General features: G+C 39.5%; 1 protein-coding gene across 1 annotated transcript; it reads right to left on the reverse strand.

Moving 5' to 3' along the window:
• Window positions 1-737: 737 nt before the first annotated feature.
• Window positions 738-5116, reverse strand: LOC126481185 (translin). Its single transcript, XM_050104774.1, has one exon. The coding sequence runs from the start codon at window positions 4992-4994 to the stop codon at window positions 4284-4286; it is 711 nt and encodes a 236-aa protein (XP_049960731.1). The 5' UTR covers window positions 4995-5116; the 3' UTR covers window positions 738-4283.
• Between the last annotated feature and the right edge of the window lie 12927 nt (window positions 5117-18043).

Genomic DNA, 18043 nt, shown 5'->3' on the forward strand with positions numbered 1-18043 from the left:
CCCAAGGTTTCCATTAAAGAAAACAAGAAGAGGAGGAGGAGATTAGTGTTTAACGTCCCGTCGACAACGAGGTCATTAGAGACGGAGCGCAAGCTCGGGTGAGGGAAGGATGGGGAAGGAAATCGGCCGTGCCCTTTCAAAGGAACCATCCCGGCATTTGCCTGTAGCGATTTAGGGAAATCACGGAAAAAACCAAGAAGACTGGAGCCACTTGGACAGCAGAAAGAAGAGAGAAACACTGAGAAATGATTTGGGGTGTTTGCTCATTTGCCACATTTTCACTCCTCAATGTTCTGTGGAATCATCACCTGGAACAACAGAACTGAAGTAAATAAATCACTTTTTCAGTAAAAGTGAGCAATCACATTACTGAGTAAAACAGTAGAGAAGATGTGTTTTATAATAAGGGCACTCAATGGTGAGGTCATCAGTGCACAAATATCTAAGTTGTTAACTCACTTGCCTGTTCATCTATTCCTTAATGGTATTCTTGGCTACTAATAAAATAACTTTGGGATGACATGAAAATAATTCCCACAGAAACTTTGACTCCTAGGGAAATATTTATAGAGGATTTCTAGTTTAATAAACTCTAGGCAGATATGAAGCAAGACACTGAGAAACACTGCACATTTAAAATGCCTTTTACATCATTCTACAAATTTCACAGCTCTGCTGACTGCAAGAAGATAAAGGTCAGAATGCCATTACCATGAGAGACAAAAAACAAACATCTATTCTTATAGTTAGTAGATGACATTTATTCCATTGATATATGGAAGTGTACTTAGCAAAGATTAAGAAACAGTAGTTGATATTTAGTGTAACTGACAAAGCAGCAGCAGCTCTTATTTTGTTGCCCTTCACAGTACTGGCAGCTGCTTTCGTGCTAATTATATTATTGTCATATATAGACTGTCTTCGCTGACAAATAGACAATTTTAGGTTAATGATAAATAGTAATTAATACATCCCGCAGTATTGTCTTCTGTCAGCTGTGTGAATATATACAGATTTACACCACTTATGTCGATTCTTCCTCATGACACAGTCTAGAGAACGCAATGTCCGAATGTTGTGCAGTCAGATCATTTAGCCTACTTGTAAACTGATATAATAATTTTTCTAATAGCCATGGCTGAAATCCATTTATGAAGACGATGATAGTTTTGAGATGTCAATTCTCATTATAAAATGTGATCAGTAAAACAAAATAATTTGTAAAACAGGAAAGTGTCCAACTATGGAACACTTACACTGTCAAACACCAATTATAGCTAACAAGCGACATGTCCATATATATATATGTTAGATATCTTCGTATTTTGATGATCCTTGTGGTTTGTCGCACAAGCGACATTTGATAATGAGATTTGGCTATCAGAGTCTGTGATGTTTCCCTCCTATTACTTCCAGATGCTACATATAACATCATCACAGAATACCATTAGTGAATTAATTTCACTAATTTCAATAGTTCCTTGAATATGAAAGGCTCCTGAACTATCTGCCACATGCATTCTAGGGCATACAATATTGATGAATGCAAGAGTGCCATGTTTGTTCCTAGATCTGTGCATATGACAACAGTATCTCTACTTGATGAAGGGGTCACTTATGGTCTGAGAGGAATAACTTACAAGAGCCTTACAATCACACTGACAGGACATATCAGGTTACATACGTCACACACAAGCTGGACAATAATATGACATACAACTCCAGCCCAGCTAACAGCAGAGCCTTACATCCAACACCAAGTGTCTGCTGCTGGCCACAACAGAGGCTCAGGCTTGACACCAAGGCCTGGCAGTAAACATCCATCAATACACATGTGGCAGTAATGTGTTAAGGCTACTACTCAAGTTAAACAGGGGATCCAGGCCACAATCTCAGTCTGTCACAAAATTTTAGTTGCCATGATATAGCAATATAAGGTTATTTTCTTTGCACAGTATAGCCAATGATGCAGCACTGTTGCTTATCAACAGAAATTACAATATCAATCTACAGATTTACTTCCAGAAATTTTTAACTCTGCATGTTATCTCAATTGTGGCAAATATCACCACAAAGAATACACAAACATATAAAAAAAAAGAATTATAATGTCTGACATCTTTTTTGAATGTACTTCCTGACCAACACTTTCTCTGTACAGTATGCAGTTGCCCTTTTCTCTGATTGTGCATTCCGCCCAGTATTTATCATCTTCATATCAGGAATAATTGTTTTCATTAGGTTATTCACCAATGTTGATAATGTTAACTAATAATATTGAACTAAATTTTTGTCACTTTATCTGCAGAAAGTAATAAACAAATGCTTTGCAATTAAATGCACACCCACTTGTGTCTACTCTTTCTACATCAGACAAAATAAAAGTCTTGCGTTTATGACTACAGTATTTTTATAATTACTCAATTAGAGCCAATATAATTTGAAGCTACAATAGCTACATAATTATTGAGAAAAATATTACATCAGATAAAAGCAATATATTATCATACATTATGAGCACCTAAGTGCCCCTCAATATTGACTTAAATGTCTCTTGCATTCCAGAGAAACAGATACCCAACAACAGAAGGGAATATATATTGCAGCTGATGAGAAAATAGACACGGTCAGAAAAAAAATGCAGGCATACACCATAAAATGACAGTCTGTCAAAGTATTACTTGCATTCCCCTCCTCTTGTCACACACATTCTGCAGTTTGAACTACTTTAATTAGATGTCAAATCTTATCTTAACAAAAGTCACACTTGAGGCACAGTCTGGAACATCACCAATGACTTGCATGTATTGCAGGAAAAACAGTTAAAGGCACAAATAGTAACACCAGCAAACACTTGCAACTGTCCAGCTTTAGTGGTTACTACATGCCTAATTCTCACACTGCATCATTCTAATTAACAGAGTTCAAGATTTGTGAAAGGCTGGAATAAATCTATGGGTGACAAATGATTCTGTTGTGTACTGAAATAAAAATAACCTGTTATAATATTGTCATTAAGAGATCAGTGCAGTTTGAAACAAGAATACAATTTAAAATTTTCAAATACACCACTGACAACTGCCTAGAGCCTCCATCTTATTGTCATTCCATGTATGAGCACAAAATTCTACTGACAACTTTTTTTTTTTTTACTACAAGCTGCTTTGAAGATTCTTACCAGTTAATCAAAAATGCACAGGCAAATTTTTAAAAAATATCAGTGGCGAATACATGGACAGCTTTAAGCAGTCATTATTTAGATCAAATCTAAGGGCCTCAGTAACTGTCTGCTTTGCAAACATGCCATACATTCATTAAATTGTGAAAACAGTTCTAAAATTAAGAAACAGTAACCAATTTTAAATAAAAAACTGAAAGGAATTGAATCCAACAGTTTCACTGAATTTTGAAGCTAGAAGAGAAATATTCTGCAGAATCCATTAAAATAAATACCACACACTGATAATTCAGACAGATAAGAGTTCCCTTACATAGTTAATATCCAGGTGAATCGAACAAACAGTAAACAAATTGCAACATCCCTTATAAACCCCAGGTGTTAGTCTGCTAATCAAGGATAGTGACTCAATGGTGGCTCAATATTTCATAGACCATGTATTTTTTATGTAAGAGAAGTAAGCTTAAATTATCTTCTAGTGTATATGTTTACATAATTGAGCCTATCATATTCTCTCTCTCTCTCTCTCTCTCTCACACACACACACACACACACACACACACACACACACACACACACACGTTTTGACGGTTAAATGTGCTAGAAATTATGCAATAAACTTGCACCACTCCTGCTCCTAATGTACTGTAGAAATGAATACTATTTAATCATGTGCTGTGTTTAGGAAAATCATTTGTCAGAAATGTTAAACTAGAAACCACAAATTTTTCAACGAGTCCTTAATCCTCAATGTTTCTTTCAAAAAATGCTTTAAACACAGTATAACTGAGGAACAGCTTTCCTATTCATTACTCACGTCAACTGTGGGTTCCAAAAATCATCATACATACGTCCTAAATGGTGATTACATTCACCCAAATATTGACCGTAAACTGGCAGAAGTGCCTGTATTAGTAGTACTAGGCCTACACAGCACGTTAACAAATATTGTGCTAATCACACTTAGGCTTAGAAATCTTCACGCACAAAAAAATAAATAAACTGTTTTCTCATCACAAATTTTACGGATTACGTTGCACAGTGATAACATAATCGTTTAATTAAAAGTGTGTCAGCAGTCGTAAATGAAACAAAGCTACATACACTAATCCGTCGTAGCACTTTCACTGCATTTGATTTCGGGGTCCTCAGGAGGTTTCAAACCACGTATCGACAAATCGTAAACAACTTCTTCTATCTTCTTCACGTCGTATTTCAAAACATCAAATCGTTTTCTAAGTGAATCATTTTTAAGATTCAGAAGCCGAAAACCGGCACTCAGCTCAGCAATAAAGCGTGAAATCTGAAGAGGTCGAACATAGTCGCCCATGGTTACACTGTTGACTGCTAAGCGTGACAGTTCCGATGAAAGCTGGAGCAGGCCCATCAAGTAATCTTCCAGATCTAAATGAAAACCTGCATCTCTCCGTGTCTTAAGTCCAAGTATTTCAGCTACTGTTTCACGAGTCGCCAAGTCTCCCGTCTCGAGGTAAATTGTCAAGGCTGCAAGGAATGCTAGCCGTTGAACAGCATATCGCCAGTGATCGTTAAAACGATAATATTGTTCGGCAGGAATTGCGTTACCAAGTCGAGTAAATGCGAGCTGCACTTCATTGAACTGCTTTCTTGCAGCTTCACAGCACTTGGGTATTTCACGAATTCCCCCTTCTTGGTGAATAGCTTGAAGAATTGTTAGTATTTCTCTTGCATGTTGTTCTATGTCCTTAACAATGTTACGTATTTCGTCCCTCAAATCTTGTTCGTTGTTCAGATATTCCTGATAGGAAGAGAAGATCTCCGTTATTGAGTTTGCCATTACCACGGAAATTGTCTCAGCTCACGTCTGCATCAAGTTAGCACCCAACTCACAAAATACACGCCTTCTACGACACACCCGACAGTAAAACAAATCAACAGCACTAGCGTCAGAAAACACTTCTCGACGTCAAAGAGCATAATACAAAACAACTAAGTATCAGAAATGGAGGTTAAGAAACCTCCTTGGTACCAGACCACTGGAGTCTACTTTGGTCTTTGAAGATTTCTTTTTAAGTGAACGTGAATGCCACTTCACAGGGTATGGATGCAGTTCCTAGTCTCCATGCTGACATTAATATATGTAATAAAATACAGAAAAATTGAGACTTTCTGTATTTTCTTCAGTTTTGTAAATAAATTATGGTAGACTAAAATGTTATCTACATACCGCGATGTTTACTAACATTCTCCATGATTTTATCGAAAACTGAATTATTCATTGATTTATAAAAAACTTTTTCGAAGTCACACGTCGCAAGAGCCCTCTGTTCATTATTAACAGCTACGTACTACTTCAGCCAGGAATGCTGGTCGAAGAAGATACCGCAGGTGATTTTAAGAAGTCGCTAAGCATTTTAAATGATGCCTACCACAAATGCAGTAAAGCAATGGGGTGGGACAGAAAGTAAATATAAGATCAAGATTTCTCGGGAAGACAGTTTTGACGTTGATGGGAACGGGATCGTCGTCTGCGAGCATCAGTAGTTAACCTGTTTTCGAGGCGTTCACTAATGATATGATTGTGGATTTTGTGTCATTGCGCCTTCTTAATCTTTATTTTGTTATTTTGCTTTGTGTTCGTGACACAAAGCAAATGTTCCACGACAACCTGGGCATTTTTTTCCATTGAGTGTTCTTACGTAAGAAGGTCAGATATCTGGAGTGAAAAATGAGTTCGGTTTTCTAATACCTGAACAGGGAGAAAGCCTACACAGTGTAAAAATATGAACATAAAATGATGAATCAGTTTTAATCAAATAACCTTTTTAACAGTCAGAAATACATCTGTATTGAACTAGAAGAATAATGTTTCTTTTTATATTAGTTAGCACTTTCACAGAAAAAACACAATAAATAAGGTAATCAGTGCATTACAATTTTCGTTTGTATGTATATATTTTTGCTAGCAAGAAAATGTCGACATTGTGTAATGTTTGGGCGACTCTCTTGCTGAACCTTAACTTCCCAGTGACATAAAACAAACATTATGAAGAACAAACATAATGAAGTTTTATTTGCCGATTAATAAACATTATCATTGCTAGTTCGTAAGTTCTGGAACTATATTCCGACATTTGGTGTCACCAAATTACTTCTATTTTATTGTTTGGTAGTGGGCTAAGCCAGGTAATGTTTTGTTTACATTTGATCTAGTGTGAACACACCTCCATTTGATGGAGACATTGTCTGCCATTGTGTTCTGTTCCATTGACGTCGACCAGTGGGAATCTATCGTGAAGAGCTTGATAGTGAGTATTTCCCATTGTATCAGTTATTGGGGTTTCCTCCTGTTCCATTCATGGCTGTGATCTAGTGGGTAGAGCACTACACTCTGGCCCTGGAGGTCCCAGATTCTCATACATGTAGGTGTGAGGATTTTTCCTCGTCCCAATCGCTCCTGGATGGCCGCTGGTCCACTCAGCCTACTGTCAAATTGAGTACTGTGGCTCTTTCCTGAGGGAAAGAGCGGCCAGGGCGAGATACTCGCCAGCCCTCCCCTTCCTAGTGCTACAACGGATAGAAAGGCTGAACTACACTGGCAGACAGGCCAATAGTCCGCTCACAGGCTTACGCCACATATTTTATCTTCTTTTGGCCCGTACCATTCATGAATGTGGTGCAAAAAGAATGATTGCTCGACAACTCTGTGCACATTGTAATTGGTCAGATCTTGTCCTTGCCATCCATACAGCAGCAATGTGTAAGAGGTTGCAGTATATTTTAGATTAAGTATTCAAAGCTACTGCCTGAAACTTGGTAAGTAGGTTTTCTCGCAATAGTTTGTGCCTATTTTTCAGCATCTGTCAGTTTTCAATTTCTGCTCGATTTTTCTTCGTCTCCAAAGTACTTTTTCCTATCACTACTTCCTAATTTTGTCTGCTAGCCCAAAGTCAGACCGAGAGATGAATACACTAAGCAGATTCAGAAGGATGTAGGTTGCAGTAGGTACTGGGAGATGAAGAAGCTTGCACAGGATAGAGTAGCATGGAGAGCTGCCTCAAACCAGTCTCTGGACTGAAGACCACAACAACAAGACCCCAGAATACAGTGACATTACAAGGCATTGTTTCTGATCCACATTCACTGCATGCTTTTTGTACCTGAAGAAACAAAGAACACAGGGTGACCAACAGAGCTGCTCTCTACGTGTGTTCATTGTTGTTTATAAGCATTGGAAGAGAGTTTCCAAATATTATTTACTGAAGAGTTGTTCTGCTAATTTATACAATAATAACAATACATTGTGCACCTTGTAATTGTGACTCCAGATGTGCTAAAAGCACAAAAGACTAATAAAACATTTTGAAAGGCCACACAGCCACACCGCATTGTCACTGGCACCTGCTTGCCAAAGCTTTAGAATAGTACAGTACCTACACTAATTTAATCCTCATTTCATTCTGGAGAAGTATTATTATGATAGTCATTAAATAGGCCAGATTATATGATAGTCATTAAATAGATCAGATTAAGTGGGCTGAATGGTACAGAGCCTGGAGCATCACACATCAGATAGTTGACAGTCTACCATACCATGTGATGCAGTGCACCTATAGTAAGTGAAGTATTTATTCATTGGAAGTGAGCAGTGAGAATACTGTGTTTCATAGATAGTTGTACACATTCAGAGATTTAAAAAAATGACACACAAAGTACCTGCATTGATTGACATCAAAGCAGCTTATGGTTATAAATAATATAATGAGTTTGCTTTTTAATCAGTAATTGTAAGGGGATGCTGACTCGCTTTTACAGACAGGCAGAACGGAAAACATGAAAGTATAAAACAGAGGCTGTAATGGAACTGGCCTGTCATACATTTTTTTCTTTAGTATACCTCTTGACACATTTGAATAAGTGTACTAGACAATCCACTGATATTCTCTACACATTACAAAGTTACGACTTTTATTTATATTTAAATATATGGTAAAAATTATTTGTTTAAATCCAGTTATAAAAACGTCTAATGGGAAATTCTTTCAGACTGAAAATTAAAACATTAAAAAGTTTTCGTAAACATATGTTGATAAATTTTGAAAATACATTCAAAATTGTTATTGTTATTATTTCTATATTTTTATGGTAGTTTGCAAACATTTATAAAGTAAATTATTTACTGTATCACATATGAGATTATCTTTACAAGTACAGATCGATATTAAACTGTATCCTTGTATAGTGAAATATTCATCACTGATCTCCTTTGTCTAACTTTTTCACTCATGTTAGGATAGTTCAAAGTGCAGTTCTAAGTTGGACATTGTGATTGGTTGTTTTATAAAGGGTATTGGTTGCCAAAGTGTGTGAAGACAGACATTTTTATGGAAAAGTTCATAACTCGTTATTTATGTGATGTCTTTTATTCTTCTAATTGAAGCCCACTTTACACAATACACTTAAGGTGTATACCTTTGTAGCAGCGCGCCAAGCTTACATGTCTGGAATTGCAGAATCATCGAACTGTCATTGTTGGAAAACTTCACTTCTTCTAGTATCATCACTGTGCCCTTCTCAGATAGCTGTGGCTTCATGTTAGCTGCCGTGCTGACAGCTCACTGGTGACCAGTGGTTGGTCTGCATTGCTGCTCCAGGTGCAGACAGCATTAGTAGCAGGTTCTTTGTGTTGACTGAGTTCCAGCTGGCTACGCTGCCTGGACAACCAGCGTTACTGCCTTTGAGACTTTTTACAGCTTCTCGGCAATGTGTGACACCCTGTCAAGGACTGCAGACAGTGAGGGAACTAGTGCAGCCAGGTCGTTATTGGTCACAATGGGGATGATTGGGCGCAGAATCAGCGCAGACAGTGGTCGAAGCCTTTACACTCCTGCCACCTTCGAGTTTGTTGTTTTCTCTCAATGTGGCTGCTCTTCTAGTGTGCTGCCTCTAGCACGATTTTTGGTGCCAGAGTGCCTTCTTCTCTCACTTCTTGTGGTGGAAGCCGTGTAGGCAACATCACTGGCCGGCGTCAGGGCAGTGTTGGTGGCCTCTCTTCTGTCCAAGTGCCTGGGCATGGATGTTGGGCGGAGCAGTAAGCCTTTTTCATGTACAGGATGCCGCACTGGCGAGCTACTGTGGCCCTAAACTTCTCACAGCTATGGTAGATTGCAAATGAGTGTCACCAAAGTTCTTGCACTTAAGACTGGTGCATTTTGGTAGCAGGAAGTTGATGATTGAATGGTTGCCTGTGCACTTCATGCACACCTCTGGGAAGAAGTAGTGACATTTCACGTCTTCACCCCTCTGTTAGGAGGTGCATGTCCCTTCTCCCTCAGAGCTTCTATGGTGACTGTTGTGTTGGCCACCCACTTCAGTTGAAGAGCCTCCTGTTCTTCGAGTTGTCGACAATGATGACCAGGAAAGATGGCAGGTCTTTCTAGGGGGACTTGACGCATTACACAGTCTGCTTGTCAAATCCAAGCTTCTCCAGCTCTTCTTTTAGGAAATTAGGGTCAGCCAAACAAGGGAAACCCTTGAATACCACCTTTATGAGATATTCCAGAATGTGGTAGGCTTGTAGAAAGGCAGTGAGAGTGCTGCCACCTCACTGGACACCTTCCAGAAATCTTCACAGTTTGAGAGTTGTACTCACACCATGTTGATCCTCACAGTCCTCGCAGCATGTGTACATGCTGGACTTAGTCAGGGTGGGAAAATAAACAGGAAGCAGGGCGTTTGGTCGTGTTGGGAGAAAATCATCGAAAGAAAGGACTGTTTCCATTCACCATTGAGGTTTTATTTCTCCAACAGCCCATGCCTAACGGGTACACTAAACTCAAACTCGCTATGGCAACAGGAGGTTGCAATAGTTAAACTGAGAAGAATTGCGCCCCCAAAGGGAGGGACTATTAGTTGCGTCCAGTCGTGGACCGAGTGGCTCAGCAAGAGTGCATTCTCAGTACCAACAAACTCTCATGAACCTATCTGGTACACTCCATTTGACTGCTCCCCAGTCCTCCCATTGTGGGCAGAGGGTGCTTCACTGAGAGTCTGTCCAACAGCAGTACTGAGCATAGCGTCCCTAGTCAGTGGTATTATCATGGGACGATGTTCACATGGACTGAGAATGGGTGTTATGCAAAACATCCAGTATTATGACAGCCCAGGCTCAGCCACTGTCTCAGCAATGAAGCACTACCGTATGTCATAAGAAAGACAATTAAAATAGAAAAATTGAAAAAAATTGGGAAACCACTTCTCCCCTCAATAAAACTATTCACCAAGCACATTTCCTCTCTCTTTCATGAGAGCCTTTTTACGTTTACTAAAAATAAATTTCAAATGATAAAAGTGAATGCAAATTTAAATGGTTCCTGTAGAAAGTTCACCATCATTTATGGTAATATGGGACCTTAGAGATACAGGGGGGATTGAATTACAGCAAATCATTTAAAAAGGGTATGTTTTACAAATCATTCGCGACACTTGTTTAAATTGATTTTGGTATTTGTGAAAGTCAAGCCACATGGAACTTGTTACAAAATTAAGCACAATTACAGAGAAGTAGTCCTGTCAGTTGGGTCTTCATGTGGGCCTGCTGATGTGATGCTTAAGTGTGATGGCTGTGTCAGGAGGACGACTGCTGTCAAAGCCAATGAAGGGCATGGTTGGTGCAGTCAGCCAGACAGCAGCTGAGCGGTGCACAGGGGGAGGGGGGATCAGGTGGCATAGTGTACGCTGCAGTCGAAACTGATAGGGCTGGTGCTGCCGTAGGTGGGTCGGCCAGCTCATTGAATATGTCTCGCAGATTGCAGGCGATTATAACGCTCAAGGACAGGGCTCGCATCAGTGGAGGGCCCACAGAAGAATTCAGGGTCCAGAGACATTTAAAGTAATAGTAGATTAGTTGTTATTAACATAAATGACACATAACAGGCTTTGTTCAACAAATATAGACAATTATGCAGTCGTGGACACTATGGTTTACAAGAGTGTATAATTATCTACATTTCTTAATAAAATTTGCACAATAAACCTTGTGCCTGATGTGCAGGACTGTTTAGCGTTCAGATACAAATAACTTTCAATACACAATTGTCCACTATTGTGACTGTATGACCCCACGCCAGGACTCAGTATTCGACCATTTAAAAGGAGCATCAATGTAGTAACACAAACTACTAATCTCTACATCTTAACATAATGGAAGACCATGCCTGAAGTGTGCCTAGGTATCAACCATGATGCCTGCCGAGGTTGCTGAGCGGTTCTAGGCGCTTCAGTCCAGAACTGTGTGACTGCTAAGGTCGCAGGTTCGAATCCTGCCTAGGGCGTGGATGTGTGTGATGTCCTTAGGTAAGTTAGGTTTAAGTAGTTCTAAGTTCTATGAGACTGATGACCTCATATATTAAGTCTCATAGTGCTCAGAGCCATTTGAACCATATCAACCATGATATTTGCCCAATGGCTGTTGCTCAGGTATTGGCTGAAGTTGTGGCTTAAAAACCTTTACCATGGCCCTGCGTATACAAGATCCATACTACAAGACAAACAAGGAAGAGTTAAAGAAACAGTCATAGCACTGGGAACAATCACTTGGTGCAAGTAATCTTTGTCGTTCCATTTAATTATGTTCGTGATTGTGTGATCAAGAGTAATTTGTCCAAGTTCTTTATCTAATAATTTGTTAACTGAGTCTAAAAATCGAGTCTTAGTATTGTTGGGTAACACCAGTAAGCTTTCTTGGTACTGTAACACAGTAGGTACTTCATCCAAGTATAACATAAAAGGCTGAAAACTAGCAGTGTGGGAGTAGATGAAATGAGCATAAAGCTTAACAGTGGGTGTACTTATGTTGCAAGAAGAAATGTTAAACATAAGTCCACTGTTAGCTATGATGACATGGTAAATCTGAGACATGGTCATAGATTGAGAGCAAATCAAAACTACTGATATAGGTTATGACAAAGAGTACAACAAACAGCCTCTGACAGGGACGAGGTTTGTGTATTGTAACTATGGTATTAGGGCAAGGAGGGGTTTGGTCTCAGCTAGGAATACTGCAGTTCCCCAGTTCCTTACCCCAGTATCAAGTGATAGTGTAGAACAAAGGCAATAATAGGTGTGGGTACAAGGTATGAAGCATTCCGCTTTGGCCCTGCCTTTGTGGCAATGTTTCGCACGCCATTATACGATTGATAATTTGTTGTGATGGTACTTCTTCTTCTTTTAAAACGGCCAAGTCCAAGTCGGCCACTATAGAGGAGTGTCGGCCACTTGGTGAGGAGTGTACAGCACGTTGTCCAACTGCTCAAATATCAAACCTGATGACGATGGATCCCTTTGGAAAGGTGGAACACTCGCAACACGTGTAAGTAGAGCAAACGTAATACAGCACCTCATAGTATGGATCGCCAGCAGTTGATGAGAGTGCGATGGTACTGAAGCGTCTTGGTGAATGGGGTCACCACTTGTTTATGAAGCTTTAGTAGCAGCACCGTCTTGTGTAATATTAGGGCGAATAAGTCCTAGCACTATTAATCAGATTATAATGCAAAAGATATATTTCACATAAGAACAGGAAGAATGTCAGTATTTCGTTGAACGAACTGGTGAAGTACACCATGTGGAATGTGGCAGCGTGAAAAGTCGAACTTGGACAACAGCTGATGGCGTGAGCCACATACACAAGTATAATGACAATGCCTTGCGTCAACTCAAAAGTGGAAATGAGGGGGAAATAGGAGGCATCGTGGAGTTTTGAAATCTTGCAGATCATATGAGTTGGTGTCCATGTGGAAGCAGTGTAATGCGATGCCTGAAATCGTTTGTCTTGTGACCGAGGAATTCAGTCAACAAAATCGATCGGACAGTGGGAAGTACTGATTGGAGTGGCAAGTAATGGAAATATCCAAGTAGGCTCTGCTGCAAGTTCGGGTGTGTAGTTAGACAACAGTATATATTTCCTAATAGTGGTTAGGAGAGAAGCATGAGGCTAATAGGGTAGTTCAGCAAAATGGGTATCAGGTGTGACATGGAAACCAATTACTTGTGGTATTCTGACCCTGAGGCGCCATAAATTCAGTTTTCTTTACCCTGAGCAGTAGAATTATAGCAATAAAGCCTAATTATTCTCCCTGAATAAAATTAAATGACTTATTAATGAAAATGATGTGGTGTGTACAAAGCGTATTGGTAGTGTACTAAGGAGGTGCGCAGTAATAAGACATAGCAGATAGCTGACGAGTGTGACCGAATGGCACAACATGGTATGTTAGAGAAAATTCAAATGACACTCCCACTTCAGACTGCCATCGGTTCAGCATAGGATCTCGCACAGGTGTACTTTATTACATGGCAACAATGTGTCTTTTAAGATTCACAGTATCAGAAGTAGTCAAGGGGGAGAATGTGTTACTCTACATCTACATCTACATGGATACTCTACAAACCGCACATACGTACCTTGCAGAGGTTTCATCAAACCACCTTCAGTATAATTCTCTATTACTCCACTCTCAAACAGCGCCTGGGAAAAAATACCTTTCCGAGATACCTCTGATTTCCCTTATTTTATTATGATTATCGTTTCTCTCATGTAGGTTGGTGTCAACAAAATATTTTCGCATTCGGAGGAAAAAGTTGGTGACAGAAATTTCTAGAGAAGATCCCGCCGCAGTGAGAAACCCGTTTGTTTTAATGATGTCCATCCCAAACCCTGTATCATGTCCGTCACGCTCTCTCCCCTATTTATCGTCAGTAGAAAACGTGCTGTTCTTTGAACTTTCCGATGTACTCCATTAATCCTACCTGGTGAGGATCCCACACCATGCAGCAGTACTCCAAACAAGGACTGACAGGTATTGTTTAGGCAGTCTCTTTACTTGATCAGTTGCGTTATTTATCGCGTAAGTGTCCATTATTTACCATATAAGTCTACAAAGGATAAAACTGGTGCATGTATAGGAGTAAAACAATAGAGAAGCCCAAGGGACTTTGAGCTCGTACAAATACACTGCGCATTGCACGTGAATACAGGGCGCCGATACGTTGCTGAAGACTGTCCAGCCCAATCCATGTGTAGATAAGAGATGTAGTATATGGCGGCTCGGTCGCTGGTGCACTGTCCATGTTTTGCTTTGCCTTTTACGCCCCATAAAGTGATGAATTAACGGTCCTTCCCCTTGAGAAAATAGTGCAACCCTATTGGTAAGTTAGGTTCGTGGGAACAAGAGCTCCATTGTTAGATTTCCGACAGTAGAACTAAGGGTTCCACTGAGATATAAGAGCTAGCTGGAAGTCTTAGAGAAACTGAGAATATTGTTGTGCATGTGTGTAGTCTCTATCTAGTGGAAGTCATACAGGATAAATTTAAGAATACTATGCAAGGGAATAGACGAGATGAGAGGTCACCTCAGGATAGGTGGAGTAACAGCAAAACAAATACAGATGTCCTCGTGGGGATATTTTCTGCAATGAGTGGATAAAACAGATACTGCCTTCAGAGCAAATTATGCCCTTTACGGACATTTCCTCTTTTGAGAAACACAGACTAGCGCTTTCTGTGCCTAGAATCAATAGCTGTGTATCAGACTAGGGAGCAACTGAAATAAGTCAGTACACCGGGTATGTATGACTTGACTGGGAGTAAATCATCAATGCTTCTAGAGTACATACGAGACATAACAAAAGGTCAATCAGATGTGTTCAACCAATGTATCACATTAGTGATCAATGGGCAGCAGTGACGTCTGTTGATGTAAAACACCAGGGATCGAATAAACGCGTAGAGTTGTAATTCTGCTGGTCGATAAATCAAGTTTGAACACAAGCAGGACTGGTCGATTGATAGCTCTTACCAGTGTATAATGCTTGATGATTCTATGAGGACACACTGTCAACTGGTGAGATGGGGTAGTTACCAAATTTCTGGTGGTAATCGAAGGCCACTCTAATGGACGTTAGGCAGCAGAGTGGTATACCATATGTGCATCTATTTGAATACACAGATGCTGACTGCAACTGAAGGGTTGAAACCAGTGAACACTGGCTAACAAGACCAGAAGAGGTAGAACTGAAACTGAGAATCTCGTTTTTCCTTTTAAAATAGACGTGTACAAATTATGTATGTGTTGGATGTGAATGGGTAGGCATGTGTGTCTCTGTGTGATCAGCAAGGCGACAGAGAACAGATGGGTCTCAGGATGAAGACGAAAGGGAATAAAATACTATGACCATCTCATGTTCTCGGTGGTTGCTAGTAACACCACGCCAGAGCACGTCCCTGTAGGATAGGAGGGTAATCGAGGGTAATCGGCAACCTTCTACTCATTTCGTGTGTAAGTGATTCAGCGAAAAACAGTGCTCTCTTTATCCGTTACTTGAGCTATAACAATTGAGTGGGCCACTCAATTCTCCTCAAAATAAAAGTGGGAAAAGCAGAGATGTGTGACAGACATTGACGTGTAATTGTGAAGGCCAGAAGGTGAGGTAAAAGGACTAGCGTCGGCAGGAGGTAAATGCAGAGGCCTAATGTGGTCCAAAATGAAAGCGTTTTCTCCCTAGAGCTGCACAAACTCTTACTGACTGATCATCGATACATCATTTAGTCCTTCAAAACATTGGTCATCGGCTTCGTTGACATAACTAACGGTAAACCAGGGTGAAGCTAAGTATGGAATACTGTGGCAAAGGAGGAGCAATACCTCTTTATTGTTGGATGGAAAAGGCGAGATAGATCGGAACTGTCAGAGCGACTCAGTCCATGTTATTCCAGGATGGCAACTTCTTGACAGAAGAAGAAGGTGGTAATGTGGTGATAGAGTAAGAAATACAGAGGGGATACTCAAAAATTGACTGTAGCAGCATATGGTAATGGATAGCCACCGGGCTTTCACTGACAGAATGGACATGTGCACTTCTGCCCTGTCAGTCGTGTGAGGAATAACGTTACCAAAAGTTCTCTCCATTTCACCCTTTTCACCACAGGAACAAATGAACGTTCCCTTGCATGTCAACCAGCAAATGCCGTGTCACCAAAATTGACCATTGCCTCACTATCATGTGTTATTGTCAATCAGTTATATTATGGTAAGCTGATATGGTAAAATTAAAGTTTATTAAAAAATGAGACACTGATAATGATATAATCAAAGAATGACTATAAGCATCAGCAAAGACATTAGTTATGGATGCTCAGTTAAGTGCAGACAAATGACCGTAAAGCATTATTCACTTTTTTGTACATGATTTTGTTTCACTCTCTGATATGTAGAAGTTTTGGATTCACTGTACTGCTCAGAGTATGACGGGCTGCAAGTCTTTTGTATCATATGTTTTTCTGAATAAGAGAAGACTGAATAACAGTATTAAGTATTTATATTAAAATGACTTAGAACAAAGTTAAGAAGAATTCCTTCATAGTTTATATCATCTTGAGAGGCACTGGTGTTCCTTGGTGTCAGCTGCCTGCATCCACAATTGAAATGAAGGAACAGACGTCCATGGTCATATTTTCATAAAATCAACCGAAGGAGAAGCTTTCAGATATATATATATATATAGTGAGAAAAAGAAACGACACAAGGTAAAGTGAATGAACAATAACACAATTTTGTACATGCAGAAAATTTCATAGTAATGCAATTGTACTAATATTCTCTTTTCATTGCAAGTGAAAATACAATTACCAATCACTTTCTTTCATTCTTTCTTTTAATTATTTTTTTGTATTATAACTGGTGGCCTAAGTGCCACGAATTCAGGACACTGGTTCTAAGTAGGGTTTGAAACTGCTTTTACAATAAGAAATTTCTGTGGCACTGTTATCAGTCATAAAAAATAATTCTCTGTATTTTCTGTTGCATGAATGACCAAGGGGGGCAAGTTGCTTGCATGGTTACGTTTGGTAGCTCCTCTTTTCATGTAGATAGAAACATTTTCCTCATTATTCCTTCCTTGTATTTTATTGTGGAAAATTTACATAAATTTTTCAGTGTGATATGCATTGTTAGTAAAACATAAAGAATTGCAACACAGTAGTTTGCATATCATAGTAGATGTAAAACAGGCTTTGACATCGCGTAAATTACAAGTATCAAGTCTAATAATTAGCATATAACGTTTTCCATTTTTTGTGAAATGTTTATTTTTGAATATTTATACAACATGGAAGAAAAATATTTATCCGTTGTTGACAACAATAGTGGAAACGCAATCAGCCAAGAAGACATGTTGTTGTTGTTGTTGTGGTCTTCAGTTCTGAGACTGGTTTGATGCAGCTCTCCATGCTACTCTATCCTGTGCAAGCTTCTTCATCTCCCAGTACCTACTGCAACCTACATCCTTCTGAATCTGCTTAGTGTATTCATCTCTTGGTCTCCCTCTACGATTTTTACCCTCCACGCTGCCCTCCAATGCTAAATTTGTGATCCCTAGGTGCCTCAAAACATGTCCTACCAACCGATCCCTTCTTGTAGTCAAATTGTGCCACAAACTTCTCTTCTCCCCAATCCTATTCAATACCTCCTCATTAGTTATGTGATCTACCCACCTTATCTTCAGCATTCTTCTGTAGCACCACATTTCGAAATCTTCTATTCTCTTCTTGTCCAAACTGGTTATCGTCCATGTTTCACTTCCATACATGGCTACACTCCATACAAATACTTTCAGAAACGACTTCCTGACACTTAAATCTATACTCTATGTTAACAAATTTCTCTTCTTCAGAAACGCTTTCCTTGCCATTGCCAGTCTACATTTTATATCCTCTCTACTTCGACCATGATCAGTTATTTTACTCCCTAAATAGCAAAACTCCTTTACTACTTTAAGTGTCTCATTTCCTAATCAAATCCCCTCAGCATCACCCGATTTAATTTGACT

Source organism: Schistocerca serialis, chromosome 5 (assembly GCF_023864345.2).
Source record: "Schistocerca serialis cubense isolate TAMUIC-IGC-003099 chromosome 5, iqSchSeri2.2, whole genome shotgun sequence".
Taxonomy (NCBI): Eukaryota; Metazoa; Arthropoda; class Insecta; order Orthoptera; family Acrididae; genus Schistocerca; species Schistocerca serialis.